Consider the following 21,458-nt stretch of genomic DNA (forward strand, 5'->3'; position numbering starts at 1 on the left):
TTGGCTCGATATAAGCAATTCCTGGTGAAAATTCAAGCAAAATCTTCAAAAATCACTATTTTTACCCCACTGTGCATTTAATAGCCACTTAAACTTCACCTTAACGTTGAAAAGATACATTTGTTCTTGAAATAAGTCATATTTGAAATAGAAAAAAAATTAAAACTGTATATAATCGAGTCCGAAATTGTATATAATCGAATTACATATAAACGAGTCTGTATATAATCGAGTCCGATCTATAATATTAAATTGCGTCGAGGAAAGGCTATGTTTCGTTGGTATTTTACAGGTATTTGCGGTAAACATGAATAGAATTTAACTGTATATAGTTATCCTTTCAAGAAATATAACGCATTATTTTTTCGACCATGCTTCCAATAATCGCAACAATTCAATTGTTGAACGCGTTAGTTTTAATTAAAATAATCTTCAAAATAAGTCATAGGAAATATGTCACTTGATATAGTGTAAATCTCTATCCACCGCTGTGCCTCGTTTTCCTGGTAGTATTTAAATTAATAACTCACTGATCGTGCGTTAATTTTGGGATCAAAATTACGTCTGCGCCCTGAATCATCCGCCGTTTCACCGGACTTGATACGCTGTGATTTTTCTTTTTTCCCAACAAATAAGGCAAAATTAAAAGGACATTTTCTGACGACATTAGGGCCATTAAAATGCCTCAAATCGGAACGTTTCCTGAATTAAGCACGCAGTTGAGTCGCTTTAAAATTGATGTAAAAAGAGTTTTGAAGCTGGAGGAAACTATACTCCAGGAAAAATAAGATGAACGGAATTTCTAAATGATGTAGCTTCGTGAAAACTCAACGCCCGATATTTTAGTCCACTACAACATATACACACACCAAGATGAAGAGATGTTTGTAAAATATTTCAGAACTGAAAACAGAAGCTATAAAATGATGGGCATTCCGTCTCCATGCGTTAAATTTTCACGAAATTACCTAAAAAAAATTCAAACTAGCACTCTGTTGCTCTATTTTTTTGTGGAATATTTTTGAATAAAAAATGTTAACTAATTTCAAAATAGCTATGTTAGCTATTAATATGTGTTTCTACACTTAAATGAATTTAGTAATATGTAAAACGATTTGCATACAAAGTTGAAACTCACTACTATCATCGTACTCTTATCTAAACAATTTGTCTGTATTCACCCAATATTATAAACGAAATGAACTAATCTACTTCTGGTCATCTATCGTGTTTATCCGATGTTTCCTCCTGCCTGCTCAACATAATATGCAAGATTTAACTTGGCATTCCGAAACATGATTTGCAGTACCAAACCAAAATTTATGTTCGTTACAATCCAATTAAAACGGAATTGAACTAGTTATAGACATAACATAACAACGAAAACAGAAAATAATAAATTGGGTAAAAAATCATTATTTTAGTAAATCACAGTTTTTTCAATAAAACCTTGAAAAAAACAGTGACCAAAAAATTGGAAGCGCAATGTGAGTCACAGATCTATTAATTCACGTCTGACATCAGGGTTGGATGAAAAGTAAAGAACACATGCTAAAAGAGGGTGTGAGAACAGTTATCAATTTCGAACCAAAAGTATATTGAAATACGTTTCTCAAACTCCACTGTCATGTATTACTTTTCGATGCAGTTCAATTAACGCTAATAAAGTTCTCCCAACATGATTTTTTTTTTATTCAGTTTGTCTTTAAAAAATCTTTTAATCCTTTTTTTCAATTCGAAACTAGATGGCTGCTTATCCATAAGGTATCTCTTGATTTGAGAAAACAAATTAAAAATCATAGGGAGCAGGATTGAATCGAACAGAAACACATTTTTTGTCTTAAAATTTGTTATAGAATAGTTTATTGATGTTAAAAAATAAATGGCTGCTTGGTGTTTCAAGTACTCTATGAAGATTTACACTCTGGAAAAAAAACGATACACAATCAATAAGAAAAACAAATACTATATACCTCAACACTCACTATCCGATTCGTCCCATCCGATGGGGGCGCCCAATCGTTTGTTCTCCTCCACCAGCCATGTGTAGAGCTCCTGGAAATACTCCAGCAGCGCTTCGGCACTCATCCATTTCTTCCCGGTAAGCGCTTCCATCGCCTCTGGCCAAGGCCTCGAAGAGCCCATCGCCAGCATTCGTTTGATTGCGTTTCCTGCCGCTGCACTTTGGTAGATGTCACAGTTGTTCAGCGTCTTCTCCGGATCACCCTTGACATACTCTCCGGCTAGCATGCAAGCCGAACGGTGGAATTGGAACTGGACGATGTACGATACGACGTAGCGTAGATATTCAACATCAGCGGATATGTGGTACTTGGCGGCGGCATCGAAATCCTTTTCGGAGCGAACGACCGGTGGCTCAATACCCGAATACTTTGTGCGCATTTCCCAGAACTTGCAGTTGTACTCTGCCGGGTGGATATCACCGCGGAAAACTCCCCAACGGTACTTGTCGATCGTGTATGCGAACGGTAGGAAAACTAATTTGGCGAGTCCAGCGCGATAGAACTGGTTAATCTTAGCCTCGTCATCCATCACGAAATCCTTCAGCAAACCAACACGCTCAAGATGCTTTGGTGTGGACACGGACAACGACAGTACATCTCCAACTGCCTCATGGAAACCAGGATTAGCACCCTCACGGTAGACACTGGGCTGATGTTGGTACTGAAGGAAGTATTGAACATGGCCGAGTTCATGGTGAACGGTGAAGAAGTCTTCCATGGTCACACGAGTACACTGCTTGATACGAACGTCGTCCTTTTTGTAAAAGTCCCACGCACTGGCGTGACAAACCAACTCACGTCCATCGGTTGGCTTTTCCAGGATACTTTTCTCCCAGAAAGTTCTAAATAAAAGTAAAATGCATGAAAACAATTCTCACTCGTCAAAAGTCAATATCTTACTGTGGCAATTTGGTCATGTTGAGAGAAACGAAAAATTCGTCTCCCATCTGGAACATCTTGGTTGGATTGTAGCCTTGCTTCACCATCTCTTCGGTCACATCCAGCAGGCGGCTGTTCGGGAAAGGAGTGGTGATATCTGCAACATTATCCCATGTCTGACCCCACATATTTCCTAGCAAATGCATCGGAATGGGACCCTTCTCTGAGATCACTTCTTTTCCATAGTGCTGTCGCAGCTTGAAGCGCACATAGCCATGCAGCTGCTGGTACAACGGACGGATCGCATCAATGGCTTCATCCACCTGCCGTTCGAAAGTTTCATCTTCATATGCGTCCAACCAGGCTTCCGCCTCGGAGGTGAAATCTGCAAGTGAAATGTCCGCATTAACGTTTCAATTCTTCACATCATAAAATAAAACTCAACTGTTCAACCGCGAAGAAATCCCGGTCAGTTCGACATATTTATCGAAATTGGTCCGGCTCGGCGCTCCGGCCGCATTATACCACTGAGTCCAGTAGTACTTCAATTCCTCCGGATCGCGACTGGTAGCCATAACCTCCGTCAGCTCCGGTTCAAGCGCCAGGTCACATTTGGTACGGTTCTTGTAGTCACAAACCTTAGCCGTGGCGTATGTTTCCGCCATGTTCGAAACGGCATCCATCAACTCGGCAAACTGAGCCTCCGGCAAGGCCGCGTGTCCTAGATCGGACAGTTTCTTGATCCTTCGCTTGAGGTCCTGATCCCTGAACGATTGCGTGTCATACTGGCGAAGTTCGTGGGCAACCTCCTGCGGGCGAGAAAAAAGAATGGATGTCAATTGGGGTAATTTTGGTGATAATTAACTATCAATCGTCCCATTATTTTAATCATCAATTAACTGTAATCATTCTGTATTTTAGCTACTAGTTAATGAAAATGCTATAAATCATTTCCAGAAAATTTCAAATTTTATTCCGTCATATGGGTTTAAACGGCTCAGCAAAAGTAGGCTGAGAAACGTGGTGGTGGATTTGGAAGGAAAAAAAATATTTTTAAACAACAATTATTGAACACTATTTTTATGCAAGTGTTGACGTATTATGAAAGTGTTATTGTTAATGATTTCATATTATAATAGTGAAGTTTTGATCAAAATATCATGTTCGTAGTTGAGCAAGGCTAAGTATTGTGTATTTGAGCATTTAAAGAAATTTATCAATTATTTTCATTTCAAGTATGAACAAAGTACAAGATTAATTGAGAAAATTTAAAAAATATATGAATCAAATTACATCGATAATCAGCCAATTTTTATGAACAATGTCAGGCAGGTACAGGTCTGACCTGATTATTTCATATTCATATGTTTTTTGTTCATGAACATGAAAAATAAAGTAATTTTTCCTTCATCCCCTCAAGTCTCAATGCATCTATCATATATAAAGAAAATTTTGTATTATATTTTTTATATAATTTCAGCAGGTTTTAAAGGATCATGTTTTAGAAAAGAAAGTACATCGTATTTTAACAATGACAGCAATATTGAACTTTTCTTGTTTTGAACTCTGTTTACCTTAAACTGACTCCAATTGAAAAAAAGTACGCTACATAGAACGATCATGTTGCTTTAAAAGATAATAAAAAAGATGCAGGATACAGTCGTGAAACTAATAAATTAGTGAATTTATGTAACTTTTTTGAAGTAAACAACTTAAAAGTTAGTGATTTCTAAGGTATTATTATAAATTCTCTCACAACACCCAACTTCTATCTTTTTAGATCAATTCCTGATGAAATCGAGAAGTAAACGCTGATAGAAAAAAATCAGATCATTTTCATGTGCTATTCCAATTACAAGTTTAATTAGGAAATCCCAAAAGGGAATCCGAGAGACAATATTAATATTAGAGCTACCGATAGTGTTTCTATACCTACTAACTGACCCGGCAAACGTTGTTCTGCCACATAATTTATTCCTAAAAAATATTTTGGTTGGTAAAAATTACGAATATATTTCAAGAGAGTTTGTATTTTATCGTTCAGATCGAAATAGATCTCAATGATGATTTTCACCGCGAAACATACATATGCGTAACTCTATTTTCGATTTTCTCCTTTTATTTTAAATATTCTTGTTTTAAGACTAGCTGACCCGGCAAACTTTGTAACGCCCAAAATTTTGTTTTTTTGATATCAATACCTTCAAACATTCACGTGTCTTACTAAGTTCATGAGTCCAATCGCAGAACTGTTCATTGATTGATCTATATCGATATTTTCAGACACAATTCTCTTTCAATATTTTTCATCCACTTGCAAATAACATGTTTCTCCGTTACATGGAATAAATGTTTGATACAGAAAATATGATAGAATAAAGGCAGGCTCCTCCCCTCTTCACTCTTTAGAGAGGGGGAGGAGTATCTATTCAGCATAGAAACATTTCGTGCCCCCTAAAATCTTCATATGTCGAATTTGGTTCCATTTGCTTGATTAGTTTTCGAGTTATGCAGAAATTTGTGTTTCATTTGTATGGCGTTCATTTGGTATAGTGTCTAACCACCATAGAAACATTTTATGCACACTAAAAAACCTCCATATGCCTAAATTGGTTTCATTTGCTCGATTAATTCTCGAGTAATGTAGAAATTTGTGTTTCATTTGTATGGCAGCCCTCCCTTAAGAGAAGGGGAGGAGTATCTAAACATCACAGAAACATTTGTTGCACCCTAAGGCCTCCACATGCCGAATCTCGTTTTATTTGTACGGCATCCCCCCCTTAGAGAGGGGGGAGGGGTCTCAAACTATCATGAAAACCTTCCCCGGCCCTAAAAACCCCCACATACCAATTTTCAAGTCAATCGGTTCAGTAGTTTCCGAGTCCATAAGAATCAGACAGACAGAAATCCATTTTTATATGTATAGAAGATAGATATCCATAATATTTTTTTTTCTATTCATCTCAATTATCCTCAAAAGTATTCTATCATTCTAATTTTCGTGAAGACAAACTCAATGATATATAGACGACACTTAATACGTATATATTATTTATGTTTAGTTGTCAAAATACAGCGCGGACTCAGTTTCTGATTTTTTTTATACTGTATATAATGGAATCCTGTATAGAATCAAGTCAAAAAAAATATATTTTATTCGTTTTTTTGCATGTATTTTTGGTTTTTTTAATATAAAAGAGAAATTTGATTCTTGATTCTTCCCCTTAAAGTCAGAAAACACTTTTCTCACATGAAAAAATAAATTATCCAGATTATCTCAGGTGGTGATAGACGATCATATTTGATGGAAAAATCCTTCTACGCATATGTTCGAATTTCAACAATGACAGAGTTATAGAACTTTTTTTTGTTTCAGACTCTGTTGCCTCAAACTGGCTCTACATTATAAAAGTATGCTACGGAAGATGATTCTGTTGGTTCCATTTGAAAGTTGAGGAAATTTAGTACAGAATATAGTAGTGGAACATCTAAATTAGTGGATTTTAATAACATTTTGGAAGTGAAAAACTTAATAGTTAATAATTTTTAATGTGTTAGAATAATTTCGTCCTAAAAATTTATATTAAACTAGATTATTTCTACCAATTAAAATGAAGCTCTCTAACCGCTCTACAATTTGTTCTTTGACATCCAACTTCTATCTTTCTTAATTTGCCTGCAATATCGATATAAACAACTCCTGGTGAAAAATCAAGCAAAATCTTCAAAAATCACTGAGTTCAAAACTCAGGGCCCTCATTGACCATCTTTGTGTTGTTACAGAATAACTACGTCCACGCAACAATCATCAGCGGTGGAGATCGATCCACGGTCGAACTAAGATCGATTCATCCATACAACTGCTCTGCTCCGCAAGACACATCTGGCTGCTGTTCTACAAATAACTCAACAATGATCAATCAACTATCTCCGCTGTCCGGTCTAACTGGATAATGGAAGAACAGAAGGAAAACTCTTACGCCTAAATGACTACTGTGTAATTGTGTACCATTTTGCAATGTGGTATAGAAGGGAATACTCTAATGCCGAAAAATGACAACTGTGTAATGTACTAATTGAAGATATGATAAACATGTGAAATGTACACGATTAAAAATTCGGCTCAGTCACAGCTAAAATACTAGTGAGCCTAAAATAAACAAGGGGGTCTTCGTAGCCACTTGGTTACGCGTTCGCTTACTAAGCGATCGATCGTGAGTTCAAACTAAGGGCCCTCAATTTACCATCTTTGTGTTGTTATAGAATAACTACGTTCACGCAACCATCATCAGCTATGGAGATCGATCCATGGTGGAACAAAGATCGATTCATCCATACAACTGCTCTGCTCTGCAAGAAACATCGGGCTGCTGTTCTATAAATAACCCAACAATGATCAATATCAACTGTCTCCGCTGTCCGGTCTGCTGAACAATGGAAGAACAGATAGAATACCCTTACGCCGAAATGGCTACTAGAGTGTAATTTACCATAATGTAATGGAACAGAAAACCTAACGCCTAATTGGCTACTACTGTGTAATTTACAATTTATAGAAACATAAACATATGTACATGTACACGATAAAAACCCGGCTCTGTTACAGATAAAATGCTAATGAGCCTGATAAATAAAATATATGGGATGAAAAATGGGATAAAAAAAATAAAATAAACAAAAGGGATCAAGTCATATTTGAAATTTAAAAAAAAATATATATTTTTTTCAAACTGTATATAATCGAGTCCAAAATTATATATAATCGCAGTCTGTATATAATCGAGTCCGACCTGTAAAAAAATTTGAATGGAAATAAAGTATATTTAGAAAAAGGCATAACATTATTAGAAAATATTAAATAAAATTTCAAGACAAAGTTTTGTGAACAAAGAACACAACCGGCGATTTTGACCGGTCGGTAGTTCGAGTGTTAAAATGATGAAAAAACACAGCTAAGGAATTTTTCAATGTACAGTAGAACCCCGATTATCCGCGGAATAGTCGAGCTAGCTCACCGCGGATCAAGAAAATCTTGGATAACACAACAACACAACAAATAACTAAAAATGAGGTGCAAACACAAAAAAAATCCTACCACTCATTGTCAAATTGTCAAATTGTTTGAATGTTAGTATTAATTGAAAAAGTAGCAAAAACAATTCTGATTTTTTCTTGAAATAGCAATAAGGAATGTATGTTTGAAGAATTTAGTGCGGATTATGCGATTTCGAAAGTAAATTTTCGACATCTCATCGACATTAACATCGACATCGACATCATCATCGAGTTTTCAATTTACATGGAGCAAAATTGTATCCTTTCGATTAGCTTTTCTGAAGGAAATTCTAGATTGTTCATATATGAATGAAAATAATAACTCCTTTTGTTTTAATACCCTCCACTAACCTCCTTGCTCTTCGGTTGCTCGAAACCTCAAACCTCCACGAATGAATCCTGAGCCTTACTCAACCATCAATGGAAGAATTTATTACAACTGTTCTTCTGTACCTTAATATTATTACAGGACGGACTCGATTATATACAGTCTCCGATTTTTTTGCTGTATATAATCGAATCCAATATGTAACCGAGTCGTAATTTTTTTCATACATATATTTATATTTTTTTTATACGGAAGAAGAATTCAATTTTTAATTCATTTGGCATACCTTTTTAATTTTTAACATACCAATATCATTTTTAACAATTTCTGACGATCTTCAACCGCCCTTCTGGCATAAAATTATTATTAACGAGTTTATTAAAGATATATACATTCAAATATATTCAAAAGCAATACGCAACAAATAGCCTATGGTAATCCTACGTCAACTATGCGATCTTCTTTCTTTCTTTGTTTTTAAGAGGCTTTAAACTTTGCAGTTCATTCGCCTCTACTATGCGATCGTGTCTTTTATTTTGCTCTCTTAAGGCGCGTCCACATTATTCCGAATGATGCCAATCGGCCTGTACCAGGCGGCATATTCGGTTCGTTATGTAATGTGGACGCCCATCAGGTGCACGAAGCCGAAGTCCCATCGGATGCACGTCACGAACACACGAAGCACAATGTCGTCAATGCTAATTTAGTTCGTTCTGTTTTGGTTCGTTCTCGAACCGTTTTGGTACTTTCTCGAACCGGACCCACTTGTTTTGGGTTGGGTTTGGTTTGATTGGAGTCGGTTTTCGGCACGTCGGCCAAAGTACGTAGAATAATAAGGTAGTCTACTCCCTGTTTTGTTCAAGTATTGGCAGGTAAAGAAAAAAAGCAAAAAATAGTAATAAACCATCGATCGAATCCATATAAATTCAAACATTTTTTTAATTTTTCAAACTATAACACAAGAACTGTCTCAAAATATGTTTCGAAATTATGAAATAGCAGTTTACTTAATTATTTCAAAATATAAAACGGTTGAATTATCGCGTCTGTACTATAAAAATAATGCAAACCGATAAACAAATGTGTGGAGAGGTTCTATCGAAGTAGTGTCGTTCCCGTTCCCGATCCAAGAAGCGAATACATGGGATAGCTGACAACATCTCCGATTAGTTTATCTGATTCGAAATTATTCTGTTCCGGCATTGCGGGACGTGTTACTTCAACATTTTGCTGAAATAAACAAAAACTGTTCAGTATGAAATCGATGAAAAAATCACATAAAACCTTACTTACAGTGAAACGGCGGTACACTATCGTGTTTACCGTTGGCTCGACATGCGATTTTGTAACTGTTTATGATTTTCAGAACTGTTAAAATCGACAAATGTTGAAAAAACTTTAGATCTTCGAACAATTTGACGATTTTTTATAACTAACTTCGTTGTGTGTGTAATACATGCGCTCTCCGTGTTTATACACAGGAAATATCCTTACCTTACCTAAGTACTTTGGTCAGGGAGAACGATCGTGACGCAGGTTCGATCGTTCTGTCAAACAATCGTATCGGGATGAATTGTATGACCGACATTGATTCTGGCATTGATCCTGGTAGATTGATCCTAAGCAGAATGGACTAAATTGTTTGATTTGGTTGTTTCTACCTTAATGTTTTTTAATCCGCATGATTTTTTTTTAAATGCCTAGTGTAAGTTTATGACCCTCCAATTTGTTATTCCAGATATTAGATCCCACTTCCGTGGCGAAAATTGATTTTTTTAAGTTGTGCGGTTTCTAACCCCCAAAAGTGAATTAATGCACTAAATTTTTAGATGTGCCAATGCCTAAAATTGTTATAAAAACCCTATTTGAAATTACTTTTTGCAGCTTTGAAGTAGATAAATACACTGCTATTAAATCTAAATGTACGGTGTTTAACTTCCGCCAACACCTCGCATACTGGTACAGCATTTGTATAATGTATATGCCATACCAATATAAGAGCAACATGAAGAGCAAAACAAGTGACACATGGCATGTAAGCGCCCATTAACCCTTTTCGCTTACTTTGTCACGGCCCGGTCCGAAAAGGTTACAGGTTCACGTTTATGGTTTCCTTTTTACTCTTACCACATATACTTTTAAGATCCAACTTCATTTTATAATGTGGTGTATTATTCTCACGAATTTGCGTAAAATCACCAGTAGCTAGCATAGTCATGCAAAATAGACTTGTATTCCAGCTGGCCTTGGTTCTATCCCTGCTTGGCATCGTTCGAAATTATTTTTTGGGTACAATTCCAAGCTGACGTTCGGTCTGAGAGAAAGAGAGATCTGCTCCCATACATACAAAAATTTAAAAAAATTTGAAATGCTTTTTTTATTAATTTCACACTTCAGCAAACGAAAAAGTAAAGTATTTTCCTGCCTAAGATGATATGTTTCTGCCGACGCTGTTTTGAGTGTACCAGTATGAGGTAATAGCACCCCAAAATGTTACTTTTTTTTTGTAATGTATAAGGATGTCAAAAAATGTGCTAATTATTCATTTTTGGTGTAGAGATGTGGTGCAACTATTCACAAGTCTACAAGACCTCGAAATTGAGGCTAAGGAGTTCTACACTATTCGTACCAACCAATGGTCAAAAGTTTACAACGGCTCAAGAACAGAATCGATACGACAGTAAAATAAAGGGTGTGTCACATCAAATTGCATCACGGAAAAAACGCTGTAGAAATTCGCCCAGTAGACCGATCCTTTTGAAAATTTCAGACAGTAAAATAAAAACTATTAAACAACTTTTGGCATTTTCTTTTTATTCATACTTCGAGCCCAAGCCCGTATGCTCGCACCTTCCTCTTTACCCCGTCCATAAGGTTCTGTACAACGTCAGGTTGTAGTTTTTTTTGAACAGAAATCCATTTTCTCTTGAAGTCCGCCTCCGATTTGACAACTTTTGGGTTCTTCCGGAGGGCCTGCTTCATAATCGCCCAATATTTCTCTATTGGGCGAAGCTCCGCGTTGGGCGAGTTCATTTCCTATGGCACGAAGGTGACCCCGTTGGCTTCGTACCACTCCAACACGTCCTTTGAATAGTGGCACGAAGCGAGATCCGGCCAGAAGATGGTCGGGCACTCGTGCTGCTTCAATAGTGGTAGTAAGCGCTTCTGTAGGCACTCCTTAAGGTGAACGTCAGTGAAGTTTTCACTTCTTCACCTTCCGGTCGATGGTTAGGTTCTCGAAGTATCGTTTTAGTACTCTGCTGACCGTGGATTGGACGATTCCCAGCATCTTATCGATGTCCCGATGTGACAACTCCGGATTCTCGAAATGAGTGCACAGGATTAATTCACGACGCTCTTTTTCGTTCGACGACATTTTTCCAAATTTACGAAAAATTGACAGTGAAGCATGGCCAACGTGATCTATACACTCTTATCTGATTATAAGCGAAAGCTGAAGATATAATTCCTAAAAATTAAATTTCTACAGCGTTTTTTCCGTGATGCAATTTGATGTGACACACCCTTTACAGTGAATTACCAGGTTATGCTTAAATTCCTCAAGGTCAGTATTTCGGGCTATAATCCAAGCTACATGCAAGAATTCAGAAAAATAAATAAATGTTGTGTCCACGGCACGACTGCACATTTACGTAATCCTACGTAAATAGGGACGTAGGGACAATATATGCGGTATTGTCTTGTATGCAGTCTTCGAGAATGGTGTGCGATGTTAGGCACAGCTCTGATATGCAATCAACAGGTTTTGTTCCTCGCGTCATTTGGTACAACAAAAGGGAATGCTGTCATTCGGGCAAGTATTTGAATCATCCATGCATGTTAGGTTATATATTCGTGGATGGTTAATAACATGACACATTATGGTTCATTCAATATTGACAGATATCCAAACACTGCATCCAAGATCAGATGGCCAAGTTTTGGGAATTTGAGGCCTGAGGAACTATTTATCATTAAACGGCTTGACAAATCCCCCAGACAAAAACCCAGAGTCGCGAAATGCATACACCGATTGGAGCATTGAAATACTCTCGGACATTCCTGAGCATTTACATGATGACCTTACACTTCCTCAACAAAATATCTGGACCAATGGCATGAGTATTGGGAAAATCTCAGTTGGGTTGATTTCGTTAGGGAGGAATAGTTGATATGTAAACAAATGATAAGCGCTGCCCTGACATATTGTATGGTCATTGTATAAAATTTAAAAAAAATCAGAGTAATCATCTGTGTTGAATTGCTGTAATGTAAACGCACCCTAAAATACCTTCGAAAACTCTGCATTCTCGAGGGACACTTCATGTGCCACATCGGCGTTATAATCGTTTATATCACATTCGTAGTTCCACGAAGCGGTCGTTGCTTCGTTCGTTCGCCGCAGGATTAGCGGCTCAACGTAGTCTAGAAAGGCAGCGGCATTACGCTCTGCGTATGCCTGGTCCACCGGCAGCGACGTTCCAGATTCGAAAATAATCACTAGCACCAAAACTATCATGATACCAGAGTGATATCTTAGTTCTGAGAAAGCACAGATTGTTTACACTTTCAAATCACGGTAGCTACTAGCAACTTCACTCGTCACTATGCAATTTGCCACCGTGATGTTACAATTTACTCAGCTGACGTAGTAGATGACACACGTAACGCCATCCCAGATCGTCACAGACAACGGCGAGAAGACGAGGGAAAAGACTAGCAACTGAGTCGGGGTGCAACAGGTGACTCAGTGGGGTTAGCTGACCATCAATGAGAGAACACAACTATCCGATGGAGCGCGTCAGATGCGATTTTCCACGCTGTTGTACGATTAGTATCCAAGGTGAAGAACTCGGTTCTCCGGACGAAGGTAGGTCGGCCTCAATTGAGATTCACTGTGCGAAATGAGTGCGGCGGAAACTGTTTTTTTTATTCTAACATTGTGTAATGCCGAGGTAGAACAGAACACCCGTTTGAGAGTTTCGAACATAGCCCGGCGTTTTGTTTGGGAAGGTAATTTGCAGCTTGAAGTGCAAATTGTATATGACTAGAATAATATTGGTTTCCTGTTTGACTTTTATCCAGTCAAAATAAACATACATTAGAGAATAACACGAAAAATCAAACGGCATTTCTCCTGAAAAACGTCATCCTCTCACTTCAATCCATGTGAGTTGTACATAAAACGATTTTGATTGATGACCAAAAGAGAGTTAGAGATAACATCGAAAAACAAGGTAAAGCTTCATTTGAATATATCTATCTTATTTCATCTCCAATTACCTCATCGTCTGATAAGGAGAAATGAGCTGTGGATGACAAATACGAGTATACCTAATGATGTGTAATGAAGTGAAATTTGAATATCTTCCACGTGTTCCGTAACTGATGAATTTCATGCCAACTCGTCTTAGGAGTTGGCAGCACCATCTCAGATAGTAGTAAACGTTGTAAAGACATGGGTCATTGAATCAACTTTGCATACTTAAAATATTCGAAAAACAATTAGACTACTTGTTGGAAAAAGCCATTTTTTCCTTATTTTTTACAAAATTTATAACTTAAAAACTACTATCTGAGATGGTGCTGCCAATAGCCAGTCGAGTTGGCATGAAATTCGTCAACTATAACATGAAGAGACGCTATGAAGATATATCAAATATGTGTTGCAAATTAATTTTATTGGTAAAGTAATTGGAAAAGTGGTTTGACATCATAAGCAAATTCAGAAAATTTCATGAACATGCCGTATAATACGACAAACATATTAAAAGGGCCAATTTACTATTAAAAAGTCAATAAATTAGAAATATATTTTTTAAATATCTCGAGAACGGCTGCATTTAAAAGCAGATTGATAATAAGCTTTTTTTATTTTAAATCACATCAGGATTCATAATTTGTGGCTAAAAATGATTGTTAACATACAAAAATTCGAAGCCTCGAAAATTCATAAAAAATCGATGTCTTACAAAATTCGTCAAAAATTCGCCTTTTTCAAAAGTTGCACTTGAGTCAAAAAATTCCCAATTGCTGTGGAAAACTCACAAAACTTTCATTCGAATAAAAATTACATGTTTTTAAAATCTGCATTTTTAGAACAATTTCATTTGAAATTGCACTGCATTTTATTCATGGATTACAACAAAGCGAGTTATTGAAATGTTTTTGGCTACCAGACTTAAAAAACCAGGCAGAAAGACTGAATTCTGTATTTTGAATACCGTCGATGGGGGTGAAAATGGGTTATGGGGGTGAAATTGGGTCAAAAATGGTGAATGTTACTATTAGTAATATCTTAACAAATATTGCGAATATTTTTGAAGGCTATGAACCGTTTAATAGGAGACATTATTCCACAACTTCCAATGCATTATACTTAACTGTAGTATAAATAGTTACTATTTAATAATTCATCAAAGTTTGATGTGTAAATAGCCATCAAATAACACCTCAGAAAAAAAAACTCATGCATTATACAAAACTACTAAAATTGTAAACATTGGATATAATTATTCTTTAAAGTATGGCCAGATAGGTCATTACTGATTTTGAACATCAAAATTTTTTTTCCATTCGAATTTCAATATTTTCGAAACAATCTCTTATGGGGGTGAGAATGGATCAAGCACAAAATTGAATTCCTTGTCCAACCGATACAGTGATTGTCAGATTTTCATGAAAATTTGTAGTTTTATTCCTCATCGTAAAATGTTAGATGTATTTTTTATTTTATTTTTTATCAGGCCATTTCCATTTTATGGTGGTCCGAAAAATCCCCTTTTTCCAAAAATGACCTTTTTCAATAATTCATAACTTTTGAACTACTGGACCGATTTGGATGATCGGTCCAGTAGATCGGTTACAGCCAAGGAGCTAGTTTTGTTTCAAAAACATTACACTTGGAAAAAAAACTGATTTTTTTATTGATTGTAATTGTTTGTTATAGCTCACATGGTTTCGGAACTGAGGTCACCGCATTTTTCGTATTTTTTTGAAGCTGAGGTTTTTTTACGTAACATATCCGAATATCAGAGAGATGTTTTTTTTCGTTTTTGAGTGATTTTGCAAAGTAACATGTAACATGTAACAAGTAACATGTTTTCGTACAATATCCCTATGTGACTGGACAACATCTATGCGACTAGAATCAAATTTTTATACAAATGTGGTATTTAATGGCTGTAAATTGGTATATCGATCATCTGAATGGGCCCGGTAGATAAAAAGTTATGAATTGAAAAAAAAGTCATTTTTGGAAAAAAGGGAAAAATGATTTTTCGGACCATCGGTTAATTTCGAAAAATCATAATTCAATAACACAAAATAACGCATCTCCGAATTTTGGATATGTTATCTAAAAAATTTTAGCTTTCAAGTAAAAATTTTAAAAATTATAGCGCCTTTGCTCCCGAGACAATGTAAGCTATAGAAAAATACAATCAATAATTACAAGACCAAAAACCAAAATTTCTGCAAACATAATATTTTTCGAAAAAATACTAGCTAAATGGCTTTAATTTGATATGTCAATCATCTGAATTTAAAAAAAAATCATTTTTGGAAAAAAAGGGAAAAAATGATTTTTTGGCAACCCTAAAATGGAAATTATTGCCCTAATGATTAAAAAATTATAGGAGGATAGGTGTTCAAGACACGACCGCATTGTTGACGTAGAACTTCGCTGTAGTTTAATTCAAGTCGCTTAACTGCGGATATTATTTTATAATACTACGAAAATTTTGAAATAACCATTCTACCAGTTTGGTCACCCTGAAATGTGTTTTTTATTGTACAATCATTTGACGACAGTTGTTTGATGATTCATTCTTGTGCTCGCAGAACAATACATGCTCAAGATAAGCGCAGCCATCTTCCTGGCAAGCAAAACCAAATCACAAAATTCCAGAACGACATTCACTTTCTTGGTGACTAATAAGCGAAATAAACTCTATCTGCATGCGAACCCAAATAAATTAATGGCTTATTATAACTTATTGAATAACTTGGTGTTCCCCAAATAAATTTTTGGTGCACAACTTTAACACCTGTTTTGAGCTCTTCTCAACAGAAGCCCTTTCTGTTAATATTGCCAGTCTAGATTAGGTTAGCTGTCATCCTTTGTGGAAAGAGTTTTCCTACCATCATGTGAAACCAAATCACTGAGAAAATTCCAGAACGTTTATTTTCTTGTTGAGCTGACGATACCAAAGCTTGATGATTCCCGACACAATTGTGTAGCTCAAAACATGAATGAAATGGTGTCAGTTTGCTGCAATGTTTGCAATGAAGAAGACATCAGCGAATGAGTAATTTGGTCGCGTTCACAGCTCAGTCCGAAAAGAAAACATGTGATGGCGCAAAACAAGCGAACGATACTGAAAGTTTGCCTTTCCTTTCTTTCCTTGTTGAATTAAAGATACTTTAAACTTCTTCAGTTCATTCGTCTCTAGTCCTCAAAAGGCCCTTGGAAAACTCTACTCTTTCCTCATATTACTCCTCCATACCCACTGCCCTGAGAAAACTACTCGATCCTTCGCCGTCCAGCTCGCCCAGCAACGGTGTTGTCCAGTCGGTGTCCTCACGAAGAATGAACGTTTGCCTCAGCGAGATCCACTGTTTATACTCTAGGCAAACATTCCCCTTCGTTTTTCTTCTTTTCCTTTGTTCACGGAGACTTTACATCTTACGATTTCCCCTTCATTGCTCGTCGATAAGTTGCTCGTTATGGACAGCTCTGTTCGGGAAAGCACACAAATGGACAGAACAAATGTATGAGGAAATGGGAATGCTTCCAATTTTTATCAATTTAAACCATATACAGACTATGGGATTGTGATGTATAGTATTTCAAACAAATCTTAGGGAATTTCCGATTCGTTTGGTATGTAAATCGCCAGAATCCGTTCACGGCAAAAATAGTTATTAACGTTAACTTTATTTCATAAAAACGTGACCTGTTTTCTGATTTGGCACCCTAAATGAAAGACGTAGTTCTACGTCAAAAAAACGGTTCTAATGTTTTGCGATATAGAACAAAACTACCCCTTTTCACGAAAACCTGAGAACCATTCTTTATAGAATGTAATATTAACTACTTTGACCCATTGTCACCTCTAAGGGGTGAGATCGGGTCAACTTTCATTCCATCGTAGTTCAGTGAAAAAATAGTATTATTCAACAATTCCTCGAATACTTACGAGTGTTCATCATTAGAGAATATTTCTACGTAATCAGAGTTGTGTTTTACTCAAATTTACGATAGTTATTCAACAAAAAGTTCGAAAACTACAATTTTTTACCCATTTTCACCTTCATCGACGGTATTTGAAAATTATAAACTTAATAATTCGCCCTCTAAGCTAATCGTAATCGGGAAAATCGTTAGGTGTAAAGTAATATCGAACTTAGTTTCACGCAAAATCTCTCTAGTTTGATTTGTCAAAATGTATGAACACTTTGTTTCTAAAAATGATAGGCAACTCATTGTGTTGTGTCGTACCTTCAACAATGGCGATTTACTGTTAGAAAATTACTGTTAGGTGTAAGAATTCGTTTTGCTACAAATCATATGAATGATGGAATATATTATTTTCATTATAGTCATAAATCGCGCAATTACCCCATCACTAAAAAGTTTATTAAAAAACACACACAATTCACTTGCACTGTCACGAACGAATACAATGCCCCTGCGATAACAATGTGCCGCAATCGCTTTTGTAGGGTACATATAGCAACTTCGCTTTTGGCGACGCACAATTAACATCACCCATAAAGGTGAACTGACACATTTCTACAATTGACTTTTTCACTGAAAATCATTACGGCTAATCTAGGCTGAAGAGCTTACACTCCTCCGGTCATTGACTGCCAAATGGATGCGAAACGCCAAAAACGAAGTGTGAAAACCAGATTTTCAAGTTCGCGAGTGAAATTTGCTCAACGGAATAAAAAACCTACACTGGACCTTTCTTAATCTTATGCCCCTCAACAAAACGGTGCCGTTGATCCAATCGAGAGAGTGATAAAAACCGTCCCGTTCGATACGCCATCTTTACCGGTCTTGTTTTGTAAAATGAACACGATCGCAAGATGACAGACTTGATACAACGACCGGCTATCAAATGCTAATTACATGCAGCTGAACTGCAGTACCGCGCGCCCTAACCCATGTGCAACTACACGCAAATTGATCTTGCAATTAGCTTCCATCGCCCACCCATGTCCCCCACACAAACGTACCTTGGCGAAGATAGCATTCCGGGCCTGCACTTCGTTGCGCCGTTTCAAGTTCTCCTCGGTTATGTTAGATTCATAGGCCCAGGAGGCTTCCGTTGCCTCGTTGTTACGGTCCAGAATCTGCTTCTCCAGGCTCTGGACATAATTCCGAGCGCTCAGTTCGCGCTCTTCCAACTCCGGATCCATGGCATGGGTCGTTTGGCAGTGAAGCAGGGCTACGAGAACGGCCAGACCACAAAGGGCCGCCAGTCCTCCTCCGTTGAAACGACGAGGCACCATTTGACACTAATCACACAGACACACGGACACGCACATACAAAAATAACGAAAAACGAAACTTTGTCACCGGACCGCGATCGATACGCTACTGCAGAGATCGGACCGGCGACGCACCTTCTTTATAGGTTTTCAATGGGTGATTGTCGAAAGGGGGTGGAAAAGGGGGTATGGAGAGCCCGGAGGGGAATCTGACTCCGTCGTCATCGGAGAGAGGTCCATTTTTTATGCTGTGCTGCAGATGATAGCTATTTTCACCGGGCAATGGATAATGGGCTTATTGTTTTCTGAGATGTAGCGTCGATTTGAATTGGTTATCTATTTTTGTGTATCAGTTGGTAGCTAATAAAAACTGTCATGTGTTGCATGGCTTCTGGGAAAATGATAAGGAATTGAAATCAGAAAGAGTAGAGTGTGTTCTATAAAATTGTGTATTTTGAATTACTTTATTTACTCTTATTAACCACCAATCCATTGTATAAAATTAATGTAATTTTAGATATATGATACATGAATATAATAAACTTGTCGGTGTTAAGTCAAATAGGACCAACTTGAAAGTTTTTTTTTCAACTTGGAGGTTATCATCAAAACCACAAAACTTCTAAACCCAAATTTCTTTGCAGCACATACAAGGTATGTCAGATGACTTTCGACAGAAAATAGAGATTTACATTGGATGTTCTGAAAAATAACAATATCCAATTTTTTTAGTTTTCATATAAATTTTGCCGCTCTTCAGGACAAGTTGAAACACTGAACAATCATTAGTTTGACCGTTTGAGTCTGGAGTCTTGTTTTATGCTAAAAAGTCAAGGGAGCGCGATAGCTAGCTATACTATACTCATTATACTCATGCTAATTTTTGGCATTTTTGGCATATACTCACAAAATTTGCTCCACATTCAAACGGTTAATGTGCAGTATTGCTTCTCGAACTATCTACAACTGATTTATCTGATTTATGAAATACTCAATTGAAAGAATTTTTATATATAAAAGAAGGATTGCACGTACGTGTAAAATATCATCACGGGAGAACGAGTGATATATATATATATATATATATATATATATATATATATATATATATATAAGAATGGAGTGATGTCTCTGTATTTCTACCTTTCTGTCTTTCTGTCTGTCTGATCTTATGGACTCGGAAACTACTGGATCGATTTTCAAATTTCTGCATTACTCGCCAATTAATCAAACAAACGGAAGCAGATTTGGCATGTGGAGGTTTTAGGAGACAATAAATGTTTCCATGGTAGTTAGACACTCTTCCCCCTCTCTAAGGGGGGACTGCCATACAAATGAAAAACAAATTTGTATATAACTCGAAAACTAATCAAGTAAAAGTTTTTCGAACAACAACTTTTTCATGTTTTTCTTTGAAAAAATGCTATTTTTGTTTAATTCGTAGCACTTTTTTTGTATAAATTATCGCATTTTAAATGCTCTGCTCTGCTTTTCGCTATTTTGAAACATGTCAAACAATTCCAAAAACTATAAAAGATAGAAAGTTGATGTCTTCGACAAAAGTTTATGTTTTAACAAGATCTAAAACTTTGTCAAATACACGATATCGCTATCTTGAATTTAAACAAAATTAGGATAAGTTGTATTTTTTTCAAAGAAAACATGAAAAAGTTGTTGTTTGAAAAACATTTTCCCTGTGAAAGTGTTCTTCCGATGTATGGACGACTTGTTGGAAATTGTAAGGGCTATTCATTTAAATATTTTTGGGAATTTTAAATAAATTTGTTTCTAAGAAAAATAAATTTTAGTTTTCAAAATAACTTTTTTGTCAGCGGTTTTTTTCCAAAAATGTTTTGGTAATATTTTGCGAATATTTAAACAATTTCCTACATTTCATCCTTTGACAAGAATTCTTTAAGTATCATAGTTTTTAAGTTAGAATTTTTTGTAAAAAATTAAGAAAAAAATTTGGCTGTTTCCAAAAAGTAGGGAATTACGAAAACGTTTGCTCCTTTTTAGAGAAGAAACATTTGACAGCATCGGGAAAAAGGTGCAAGAAAATTTCAAGCTAAAATCACTTCAAAAATAAAATAAATAACTCCGCATGACCTAAATAAGAATAGAATAATGTAATTGAATAATAATTGGAATAAGGTACATCAGGGCATGTTGAAACACGTGGTAAGTTGTAACAGAAGTCCTAACTTTTCACTAGGATTGTTGGATTGACGTGATCTATTTTTTATAGTGAACAGTATCTTTCAATCCACCTTATGCCATTCATAACCAGATTATTGGAATGCCTTAACGCGATCCGCGCATTTGTTTACTTTTCGTTGTTCGTGAAATCGAAACAAACATTTTTGCGCGCTGACTTAATCGGTTTTATTCAAGAATATCTTTAGAATAGCACGTCAGGTAATCAAACAATGATAAATAGGTGTAGTGATTTTGAAAACTAAATCGGAAATTATTTTTTCCGTAAAGGACTGAGTATATCAATTTATCCTGTGTTTTTTAGCAGTGAGAATCGACTATTTTTTACACATTGCTGCAGGTTTTAATTTAATAACTAATTGATGACATGCGTTTTCGTAATTCGGGCCTTGTTTATTTACCTTTTTGACTTAACCAGAATTGATTAATGTTGTAATTTGTATTTTTTAGTTGTT

The 21,458-nt window shown here is 36.2% G+C and overlaps 1 protein-coding gene across 1 annotated transcript; it reads right to left on the minus strand.

Annotated features, from left to right (window-relative positions):
- Positions 1-1,831: 1,831 nt before the first annotated feature.
- On the minus strand, positions 1,832-18,921 carry LOC129778541 (angiotensin-converting enzyme-like). The gene is made up of 5 exons (XM_055785500.1): positions 18,532-18,921; positions 3,349-3,712; positions 2,925-3,288; positions 1,986-2,866; positions 1,832-1,924 (listed from the first exon to the last, which is right to left on the minus strand). The coding sequence occupies exons 1-5, from the start codon at positions 18,805-18,807 to the stop codon at positions 1,908-1,910; spliced, it is 1,902 nt and encodes a 633-aa protein (XP_055641475.1). The 5' UTR covers positions 18,808-18,921; the 3' UTR covers positions 1,832-1,907.
- Positions 18,922-21,458: the final 2,537 nt, after the last annotated feature.

Source organism: Toxorhynchites rutilus, chromosome 3, assembly GCF_029784135.1.
Source record: "Toxorhynchites rutilus septentrionalis strain SRP chromosome 3, ASM2978413v1, whole genome shotgun sequence".
Classification (NCBI taxonomy): Eukaryota; Metazoa; Arthropoda; class Insecta; order Diptera; family Culicidae; genus Toxorhynchites; species Toxorhynchites rutilus.

Coding starts and splice junctions, on each gene's coding strand:
- LOC129778541 (XM_055785500.1), bottom strand. CDS start 18,807: ATGGTGCCTCGTCGTTTCAACGGAGGAGGACTGGCGGCCCTTTGTGGT. Junction 3,289..3,348: donor GATTTCTTCGCGGTTGAACA/GTTGAGTTTTAT, acceptor TTTCACTTGCAG/ATTTCACCTCCGAGGCGGAA. Junction 2,867..2,924: donor AACATGACCAAATTGCCACA/GTAAGATATTGA, acceptor ACTTTTATTTAG/AACTTTCTGGGAGAAAAGTA.